Source organism: Nerophis ophidion, linkage group LG21 (assembly GCF_033978795.1).
Source record: "Nerophis ophidion isolate RoL-2023_Sa linkage group LG21, RoL_Noph_v1.0, whole genome shotgun sequence".
Taxonomy (NCBI): Eukaryota; Metazoa; Chordata; class Actinopteri; order Syngnathiformes; family Syngnathidae; genus Nerophis; species Nerophis ophidion.
Window position 1 is genome coordinate 15,070,383 of NC_084631.1, and position 11,456 is coordinate 15,081,838.

The 11,456-nt window shown below is 37.7% G+C and overlaps 1 protein-coding gene across 1 annotated transcript in view; it reads left to right on the plus strand.

Moving 5' to 3' along the window:
• Positions 1–1,422: 1,422 nt before the first annotated feature.
• tuft1a (tuftelin 1a) overlaps positions 1,423–11,456 on the plus strand; it is a 46,528-nt gene continuing 36,494 nt past the window's right edge. The window contains exon 1 of the mRNA XM_061881997.1: positions 1,423–1,603. Within this exon, the coding sequence (XP_061737981.1) occupies positions 1,535–1,603 (69 nt within the window). The 5' untranslated portion in view covers positions 1,423–1,534. The remainder of the gene's footprint in view (positions 1,604–11,456) is intronic.

An 11,456-nucleotide genomic window follows, 5' to 3' on the forward strand; every position in this document is an offset into this window, starting at 1 on the left:
CCCGTGTGTATATGTATATACATATGGTTCGGTTCGCAGCAGAGTGTGAAGCGACCGGGATGAGAATCAGCACCTCCAAGTCCGAGTCCATGGTTCTCGCCCGGAAAAGGGTGGAATGCCATCTCCGGGTTGGGGAGGAGATCCTGCCCCAAGTGGAAGAGTTCAAGTACCTAGGAGTCTTGTTCACGAGTGAGGGAAGAGTGGATCGTGAGATGGACAGGCGGAATGGTGCGGCGTCTTCAGTAATTTACCCTCTATCGATCCGTTGTGGTGAAGAAGGAGCTGAGCCGGAAGGCAAAGCTCTCAATTTACCGATCGATCTACGTTACCATCTTCACCTTTGGTCATGAGTTTTGGGTCATGACCGAAAGGATAATATCACGGGTAAAAGCGGCTGAAATGAGTTTCCTCCGTCGGGTGGCGGGGCTCTCCCTTAGAGATAGGGTGAGAAGCTTTGCCATCCGGGAGGAACTCAAAGCCGCTGCTCCTCCACATCGAGAGGAGCCAGATGAGGTGGTTCGGGCATCTGGTCAGGATGCCACCCGAACGCCTCCCTAGGGAGGTGTTTAGGGCACGTCCAACCGGTAGGAGGCCACGGGAAGACCCAGGACAAGTTGGGAAGACTATGTCTCCCGGCTGGCCTGGGAACGCCTCGGGATCCCCAGGGAAGAGCTAGACGAAATGGCTGGGGAGAGGGACGTCTGGGCTTCCCTGCTTAGGCTGCTGCCCCCGCGACCCGACCTCTGATAAGTGGAAGAAGATGGATGGATGGATGGATGGATGGATTCTGTCCCTCACAGTTGAAGTGTACCGATGATGAAAATTACAGACCTCTGTTATCATTTTAAGTGGGAGAACTTGCACAATCGGTGGCTGACTAATTATGTATATATATCCATCCATCCATTTTCTACTGCTTATTCCCTTTTTGGGGTCGCGGGGGGCGCTGGCCCCTATCTCAGCTACAATCGGGCGGAAGGCGGGGTTCACCCTGGACAAGTCGCCACCTCATCGCAGGGCCAACACAGATAGACAGACAACATTCACACTCACATTCACACACTAGGGCCAATTTAGTGTTGCCAATCAACCTAGATAAGATTCACTAATATAGTATTTTTGACTCCCCATACCAGTATATTTAAACAAAAAAATAACTATGTACAAGAAATAAATATTAGTATTATACACATTGCAAATTCCCACATGAATAAAGAATGCAAAATTTTATGTTTATATTTCATCAGTGTCATATTATTGTGAGTCTTTTACAAGAGGCCGACAAGGACCAATTATTGTTCCGACATGGCTGAAATGCTTCCAGCCTCCTCACTTCCATATATGGTCATCTCGCTTTCAGTGGGCGTTGCTTTCCCGCGCTGACGTAGGGGGAAAACTAAGCTAAACTACAACACCGGTGTACACTCGTGTTCAAACCCACTCTCACACACACTCACTCTCAGCTGCCACCGGGACGAGAGGATAACTTTTGACTATTTATACATTCTTTAAAGTATTGTTGCTTGTGTGTTGTATGATGATGAACGGCGGCAGCACAAGTTTGTGCACCATGGAGGACATCAGGAAGCAAGAACATGACAAGGTCAGAAAATCCACATTATTTTATTTTTACATTCAAGTCTGGAGTCTGACTGCACATTTGCATCATGCTTCTTCTGTTCATATATGTTTCTATTTTAAAATATATACATATGAATTGTTATTTGGTAATCATTCAAGGGAATTATTCTAATATTGTTTCCTTTAAATTTAGTAGGAATAAAAATGTAAAAAAATAAAATAAAATCATTTATAAAGGTTTGCTAAAAATTCAAAAATATATAAATATTCTTTAATGTCATTATTTTATGATTTATAAGTTAAATTATTTATATTCTTAAACAACTTTTTAGAAAAATGTTGAAAAAAAAGCTGAATGAAAACAATAAAAAACCAAGAATAAAATGTATTCGTATACTAACAGAAATGACAAATTAATTGGTTTGAGTATTCAAACCAAATCATATATCTTTTTGAACGTGTTTAAAATGTTTTTAAAAAAATACTTCTTGTATTCATTTGTTTCACAAAAAATATTCCAATATTTCATTCAAATTTCAATCAGATTAACAATTTTTTTTCATTAATTATAAATAAAATAATTTTTCAATACATAAATTAAATGACAATTTGTCCATCCTACTTTTACAGTGGGCCACTAATCTGAATACATATAATAAAAATATAAACGCAGTTGTTGTGCAAGATGTCACAAAACCCTGAGGGTCAAACCACTTTTGATTTGGATGTAATCCAGATTGTGTTCATTAATATTTAACATGAAATACTTCATCTTGTTTTATCTCACCGAAGCAAGCTGTGACTTGTGGAATGTTTTTATTTTCAGATGAATTGTTTCAACTATTAAAGAGTCAATGTAAACACTAACAGATTTGGAAAACAAGTGTTAAAAATAACTGTAGTCTCCAAGTTAAGACTTCAGTTATTGAGATCCATCTGTTGATTGTAAGTTTTTATTGTTTTTTATTTGTTTATTACATTTTTTAACTTTGTTTTATGCCCTTTTTTTCAAAGAAAACAATCTTCTTTATATGGCAAACACACACAATATGCAAAATATTTAAAAGTGGAATATTTACTGTGAAGTGATTGGAGCATTGAATAGGTCAATCATTCATAACATTGGTTTTGACTCAATTTTTGAGCGGTGACATTTTAAAAATAAATGTACTGAAAGGGCCTCGCTCAAAAAAAATTCTTCAAAATAAGTCATTATTATCACTATTTTTTACATTTAAATATTAATGTTTCTAGATTAACGTCACATTTACCTGTCGATTATTTTTCATTTTTGTTTAAAAAATAATTAATTAGAAAAAAAGTTGTATGCCCTTTTTGTCAAAGAATACTTTTTTTTATTTATAGCAAACACACAAAATGTGCAATATTTTCCCAAACTATTTTTCAAAGGGGATGTTTATCGTGAAGTGATTGGAGCCTTGAATGGGTCAATAATTCATAAACATTTATCATTTGTTGAGCCATTATAGTTAAAAAAAATAAAAATAAAAATCTACTTAAATCCTTGATTTATTCTCCAAAAGAGAATAGCTCAAAAAAATCTTAAAAATAAGTAATTTTAGTTTTTTAACTTTTAATACTTAAATTTCGAGATTAACTTCACATTTATCTGACAACTATAAGTTGTTTTTGTTGTTTGAAAAAACAAAAAATTGTTTTTTAAAATTTATTTTATGCTTTTTTTTTGTCAAAGAAAACTTTTTTTTATATAGTAAAAAAACTATATGGGCAGTATGTTCTTTAAAAATATTTCAAAGGGGAATATTTATTGTGAAGTAATTGGAGCCTTGAATAAGTCCATCCATTCCATTTTCTGCCGCTTATTCCCGTTCGGGGTCGCGGGGGGCGCTGGCGCCGGCGCCTATCTCAGCTACAATCGGGCGGAAGGCGGGGTACACCCTGGACAAGTCGCCACCTCATCGCAGGGCCAACACAGATAGACAGACAACATTCACACTCACATTCACACACTAGGGCCAATTTAGTGTTGCCAATCAACCTATCCCCAGGTGCATGTCTTTGGAAGTGGGAGGAAGCCGGAGTACCCGGAGGGAACCCACGCATTCACGGGGAGAACATGCAAACTCCACACAGAAAGATCCCGAGCCTGGATTTGAACCCAGGACTGCAGGACCTTCGTATTGTGAGGCAGACGCACTAACCCCTCTGCCACCGTGAAGCCCCACTTGAATAAGTCAATAATTCACAATCATTTATCATTTGTTGAGCCATTACAGTTAATAAAAAAAATCTACTTAAATCGTTGGCGATCCAAAAGAGATTCGTTAAAAAAAAATTCTTAAAAATAAGTTATTTTATTTTTTTTAATTTTTAATACTTAAATTTTGAGATTAATCTCACATTTATCTGTCAACTATAAATTGTTGTTTTTTGTTGTTGTTGTTTAAAAAATAAATCATAATTAGTTTTTTAAAATTAGTTTTATGCTTTTTGTGTCAAAACTTTTTTTTTTTAATACAGCTAACAAACTTTAAAAATATTTTAAAGGGGAATATTTATTGTGAAGTAATTGCAACTTTGAATAGGTCAATAATTCATAACAACATTGATTAGATTCATTATCAATTGTTGAGCCATTACAGTTAAAAAAAAAAAATCTACTAAAATTGTTGGGGATTCAAAAGAGATTTGCTAAAAATTCAAAAAATGTTTTTAAAAAATAAGATAGAATTATTTATTTATTGTTTTACTTTTAATATTTAAATTTCTAGATTAACTTCACATTTGTCTGTCAATTATAAGTTGTTTTATTGTTTAAGAATGAATAATAGTTAGTTTTTTTTAAATTAGTTTATGCCTTTTGGTCAAAGAAAACTTTTTTTTGTATAGCAAACTCAAAATGTGCAATATTTTCTTTAAAAATATTCTAAAGGGAAATATTTATTGTGAAGTAATTGCAGCTTTGAATAGGTCTATAATTCATAACAACATTGATTGATTCATTATCAATTGTTGAGCCATTACAGTTTGAAGAAAATCTACAAAAATTGTTGGGGATCCAAAAAGGCTTTGCTCAAAAAAAAAAAAAAAAAAATCTTCAAAATAAGTCATAATTATTTTATTTTTTACTTTTAAAACTTAACTTTCTAGATAAATTTCACATTTATCTGTCAATTATAAGTTTTTTTTTGTTGTTGTTTAAAAAAATAGATAATTACTTTTTTAAAAGTTGTTTTGTCATTTTTGTTAAAGAAAAAGTTTTTACATAGCAAACACACTATGTGCAAAATTTTCTTCAAAAAGACTTCAAAGTGGAATATTTATTGTGAAGTAATTAAAGCCTTGAATAGATCAACAACATTGATTGTGACTCGTTATCATTTTTTTGAGCAATGACAGTTTAAAAATATATCTTATAACATTTTTGGGGATCCAAAAGGGCCCCGCTCGAAAAAAAAAAAAAAAAAAATGTTTGAATAAGTAATATATTTTTTTACTTTTAATATTTACATTTCTAGATTAACTCCACATTTATCTGTCAATTCAAAGTTTTTTTAAATTGTTGTTTAAAAGGTACTATATTTTGAGCAATGACAGCTTTAAAGGGGAACATTATCACAATATCAGAAGGGTTAAAACCAATTAAAATCAGTTCCCAGTGGCTTATTTTATTATTCAAAGTTTTTTTCAAATTTTTACCCGTCCCGGAATATCCCTAAAAAAAAGCTTTAAAGTGCCTGATTTTCGCTATCTGCGAAGCCACTTTTTTATTTCCCTGTGACGTCACATAGCGATGCCAATACAAACAACTGGTGGATAGCACAGCAAGATATAGCGACATTAGCTAGGAATCAGACTCGGATTTCAGCGGCTTAAGTGATACAACAGATTACGCATGTATTGAAACGGATGGTTGGAGTATGGAGGCAGATAGTGTAAACGAAATGGAAAAAGAAACTGAAGCTATTGAGCGAATTGCTATTGACGCTATTCGGCTATGTTTGCCTTAGCATCGCCGGTAAAATGTGCAGACCAACGATCGGAAGTTTCGCATTTTGTGACACTGGATCTACTTAAATCCGTCGATTGGTAAGTGTTTGTTTGGCATTAAATGTGGGTGGAAGGAAACACTGGATGCAAATACAGCTACAAATGTACATACAGCTAGCCTAAATAGCATGTTAGCATCGATTAGCTGGCAGTCATGCCGCGACTAAATATGTCTGATTAACATATAAGTCAATATCATCAACAAAACTCACCTTTTTTGATTTCGTTGACTTTATCGTTGGGAATGCATCTGCTTTGAGTGTCGCAGGATATCCAGACCTTCTTGCCATCTCTGTCGTAGCATCGCCGGTAAAAACCAAACGAGGGACTTTTGCATTTCTTGCCACTGGAGCAACTTAAATCCGTCGATTGGTATGTGTTTGTTTGGCATTAAATGTGGGTGGAGGGAAAGGCTGGATGCAAATATAGTCACAAATGAGGCATAACGATGCAATATGTATATACAGCTAGCCTAAATAGCATGTTAGCATCGTTTAGCATGCCGTGCTAATCGATGCACATTCTATGTAAATAAACTTGAATCCGTCCCTGATCGTGTTGTTGAGGCATGATGTCTCCAAGGTACCGGAAAACAGTCGAAAAAACGGAAAATAACAGAGCTGATTTGACTTGCTGCGTATAATGTGTTTGAGAAAATGGCGTTGACTACCTAGGTGACGTCACGTTCTGACGTCATCGCTCCGAGAGCGATAAGTAGAAAGGCGTTTAATTCGCCCATTTAGAGTTCGGAAATCAGTTAAGAAAATATATGGTCTTTTTTCTGCAACATCAAGGTATATATTGACGCTTACATAGGTCTGGTGATAATGTTCCCCTTTAAAAAAAAAAAAACAGACTGCATGGCATTATTAGTCAAAATTGCAACATTTTTCCCTTCCACTTGTTTGCTCTTTTATTCCATATTTCTGTTTTTATTTTGGTAGTATTTTCCGAATATGCCGCAGGTCGTTTAAAAAAATGAGCCGCGAGCCGCAAATGAACCCCGGGGCCACACTTTGGACATCTCTGACCTCTCACTTGTGAATCTGCACTGCGACACTTTCGCCTTATCACGCCGTATGTCATAACCTGTAAAAGACACTGTGCGTGTCTGCGCCATTACCTTTTATTATTGGGCCATAAAGGTAGTATGGCGTGCAAAGGCCGCTTACAGCGCATTCAGGAGAAGGATGTGTCACATGTGATATGAAAATGTTTCTGCTGCTTCGCTTCTCATGCGCTCCCCGGTGGGAAAACACAAAGTGAATGAGAATTATTGTGGGGAGTAACGAGCGACGCCTCCACTTGTCTCCCACATTTAAACACATGGACACTACATTAGGTACACAATCACATCCTCTCCAACAGCTGGATACATGTCTTTAGTCTTGTGCACTTTTTATTCGTCTTGTTTTTAATATAAAGTTAGAGTTGTAAATGCCAGGACTGTCCATATAGAAAAAAAAACCTGAACAGGTGTGGTTGGTTCTAAAGAAGAAGCTGAAAAAGGCTCAATTATGCAAACATTCTGGCAGGTGACATTATGGTAATTATTCATTATTGTCGTACAAACTCAGGGCAACTGGAGCTCTTTTTGGTCGTTTTCCTTCCTGGTGATCAATTAACATACTGAAAGCAGATAAGAATATTGTAGTATAAATGTTTACCATCGAAAAGTGGCTCGATACCTTTCAGGGTCAAACTGTGTCCCTCGTGAAACCTTTATTGGCTGTAAGTGACATTTACACATACAGTTGTGATCAAAATTATTCAACCCCCACAAAATTTTGGTGTTTTAGCAAGTTGGACATTTATTCCGTATTTTGTTTATAGTCGTATCAAATAAAGATGTGTCAAATAGACAAATGCAACTTAAATTGTAACACTGTATTTTACAAAATACCAAAAAAGGACATTTTTCTTAATATCTCATTGACAAAAGTATTCAACCCCTTGAAGATCATAACTGGGGCGGCATAGCTCGGTTGGTAGAGTGGCCGTGCCAGCAACTTGAGGGTTGCAGGTTCGATTCCCGCTTGTGCCATCCTAGTTACTGCTGTTGTGTCCTTGGGCAAGACACTTTACCCACCTGCTCCCAGTGCCACCCACACTGGTTTAAATGTAACTTAGATATTGGGTTTCACTATGTAAAGCGCTTTGAGTCACCTGAGAAAAGCGCTATATAAATATAATTCACTTCACTTCACAACTGTTAAGAACAGAATTTGAATAAGGTCTTTTCAATCAGGTGTTGAAAACACCTGTAGATGTGATTAGAACCATAACGAGCAACAATTAAACTGATTAAAAAAGACTGATGCTCAGCTTCTTGTAGATGGTCAATGGTGTATTTGTAACATGGTGAAGTCCAGGGAGTGGTCAAAGAAGTCAAGAGAGGAGGTAATTTCTCTTCATAAGAAAAGATATGGATGTAAGAAAATAGCAAAGACATTACACATTCCAAGAGACACAGTTGGGAGCATAATTCGCAAGTTTAAAGCTAAAGGCACAGTGGAAACATTACCTGGGCGTGGTAGAAAGAGGATGCTGTGTGCAACTGCTGTCCGGTATTTGAAGCGTACAGTGGTGAAAAACCCCCGGGTAACAGCTGAGGACCTACAACAGGACATTGCAGAGGGGGAACGCAGGTTTCGTCCCAGACAATAAGGCGCGCACTACGAGATGAAGGCCTCCATGCCAGAACTCCCAGGCGCACCCCACTTCTGACTGCCAGGCACAAGAAAATAGACTCCAGTATGCCAAAAATCATCTGGAAAAACCCCAAAGGTTTTGGGAAACTGTTCTATGGAGTGATGAGACAAAACTGGAACTCTTTGGGCCTATGAATCAACTTTAAGTCTGGAGGAGAAAAAATGAAGCTTACAAAGAGAAGAACACCTTTCCTACTGTTAACCATGGTGGGGGGTCAATCATGCTCTGGGGCTGTTTTTCTGCCTCAGGTACCGGGAATCTCCAGCGCGTTCAAGGCATTATGAATTCTATTTCCTACCAGGATATATTAGCTGCAAATGTCATGAAGTCAGTGACGAAGCTGAGGCTTGGGAGACGTTGGACCTTCCAACAGGACAACGATCCCTAGCTTACCTCCAAATCAACATCAGAGTGGTTGCAGAAGAAGGGCTGGAAGACTCTGGAGTGGCCTTCACAGTCGCCAGACCTAAATCCAATAGAAGACCTGTGGTGGGACTTGAAGAAGGCAGTTGCAGCACGCAAGCCTAAGAATATGAATGAACTGGAGGCCTTTGCCCAAGAGGAATGGGCTAAAATACCTGTAGATCGTTGCAAGAAGCTTGTGTCCGGTTATGTATCACGTTTGAAGGATGTAATTACTGCCAAAGGGTGTTCTACTAAGTACTAAAGATGCATGGAACTAGGGGGTTGATCATTTTGTCAATGAGATATTAAAAAAAAATGTCCTTTTTTGGTATTTTGTAAAATACAGTGTTACAATTTAAGTTGCATTTGTCTATTTGACACAGCTTTATTTGATATGACTATAAACAAAATACGGAATAAATGCCCAACTTGCTAAAACACCAAAATTGTGTGGGGGTTGAATAATTTTGATCACAACTGTAAGTTAATAAAGTACAAGACTTAAAACCAAAGAAGTTGGCATGTGGCGTAAATGGTAAATAAAAACAGAATACAATGATGTGCAAATACTTTTCAATTCACCGTATTTCCTTGAATTGCCGCCGGGGTGCTAATTAATTTAAAACCTCTTCTCACTCCAATGCTTACCAAAGACATGCGGTAAAAGTAAGCATGCGCTAATTATTTTAAAACCTCTTCTCACTCCGGCAGTTACCAAAGGCATGGAGTAGAAATTTGAGTGTGATGTACGGTTGGACCTTAAATCCTACTGAATAGCTCTTAATCTTCTTCCCTTTATGCGATTTCAAATTACCGGTATTGAAATAAGGCTCCTCCCTTTTTAAAAATTTTGACAGGGGAAGTGTCACTCGTGACGTCACGAGTTTGACCAGGCGGTAATACTAAGCATGCGCTAATTATTTTGCGAAGCGAGTTTGACCCGGCAGTAATTCAAGGCAGGCGCATACTATATGCCCTGCGGCAATTCAAGGAAATACGGTACATTCAATTGAATAGACTGCAAAGACAAGATATTTAATGTTTCAACTGTGAAACTCAATTTTTGGGGGCAAATAATCATTAACTTATAATTTAATGGAAGCAACACATTGCAAAAAAGTTGGCACAGGGGCATTTTTACCACTGTGTTACATGGCCTTTCCTTTTAACAACACTCAGTAAATGTTTGGGAACTGAGGAGACCATTTTGTGAAGTTTTTCAGGTGTAATTTTTTTCCCTTTCTTGCTTGATGTACAGCTTAAGTTGTTCAACAGTCCGGGGTCTCCGCTGTGGTATTTTAGGCTTCATATTGCGCCACACGTTTTCAATGTGAGACAGGTCTGGACTACAGGCAGGCCAGTCTAGTACCCTCCATGTTCCGGAGGACACGACATCCGCAGGTTCCAAAAACAATTTGAAATGTGGACTCGTCAGAACACTTTCCCACTTAGCATCAGTCCATCTTAGATGAGCTTGGGCCCGGGCAGAATTTCTGGGTGTTGTTTATAAATGGCTTTCACTTTGCATAGTATAGTTTTAACTTGCACTTAGATATGAAGCGACCGACTGTAGTTACTGACCGTGGTTTTCTGAAGTGTTCTTGAGCCCATGTGGTGATATCCTTTACACATTAAAGTCTGTTTTTGATGCAGTACCGCCTGAGAGATCGGAGGTCCGTAATATCATCGCTTACGTGCAGTGATTTCCCCAGATTATCTAAACCTTTTGATGATATTACGGACCGTAGATGGTGAAATCCCTAAATTCCTTGTTCGTTGAGAAATGTTGTTCTTAAACTGTTCGACAATTTGCCCACGCATTTGTTCACAAAGCGGTGACCCTCGCCCATCCGTGATTGTGAATGACTGAGCATTTCATGGAAGCTGCTTTTATATCCAATCATGGCACCCACCTTGTTCCCAATTAGCCTGTTTACCTGTGGGATGTTCCAAATAAGTGTTTGATGAGCATTCCTCAACTTTCTCAGTCTTTTTTGCCACTCATGCCAGCTTTTCTGAAACATGTTGCAGGCATCAAATTCCAAATGAGCTACTTTTTGAAAAAAAAAGTTTTCCAGTTTGAACGTTAAGTATCTTGTCTTTGCAGTCTATTCAATTGAATATAGGTTGAAAAAGATTTGCAAATCATTGTATTCTGTTTTTATTCACCATTTACACAACGTGCCAACTTCACTGGTTTTGGGGTTTGCAAAACAAGTGAGAGACATGCGGAATGTCACTCGTGTAGCCATGTTGTACAGAGCAGTCAGGACGGAAGCTTCTTTACGTTGCATTATTTCGATTCATTGTAAAATAAAGGGGGACATGAAATTAACATTTAACCATTTTTAACTCAATGTTATAAGAGTATAAGAAGTCAACCACTGTGTAAAAAAAAACCTTCCAATGAACGCCAGTCACAGATGTAAAGACAACAAACTCTTTTTCGGGACCTAATGCAATAACACCACTCAGGTGTTATTGCGGTATAGCTCTGTTGGTAGAGCGGCCGTGTCAGCAACTTGAGGGTTGCAGGTTCGATTCCCGCTTCCGCCATCCTATTCACTGCCGTTGTGTCCTTGGGCAAGACACTTTACCCACCTGCTCCCAGTGCCACCCACACTGGTTTAAATGTAGCTTAGATATTGGGTTTCACTATGTAAAGCGCTTTGAGTCACTAGAGAAAAGCGCTATATAAATATAATTCACTTCACTTTACTCAAAGA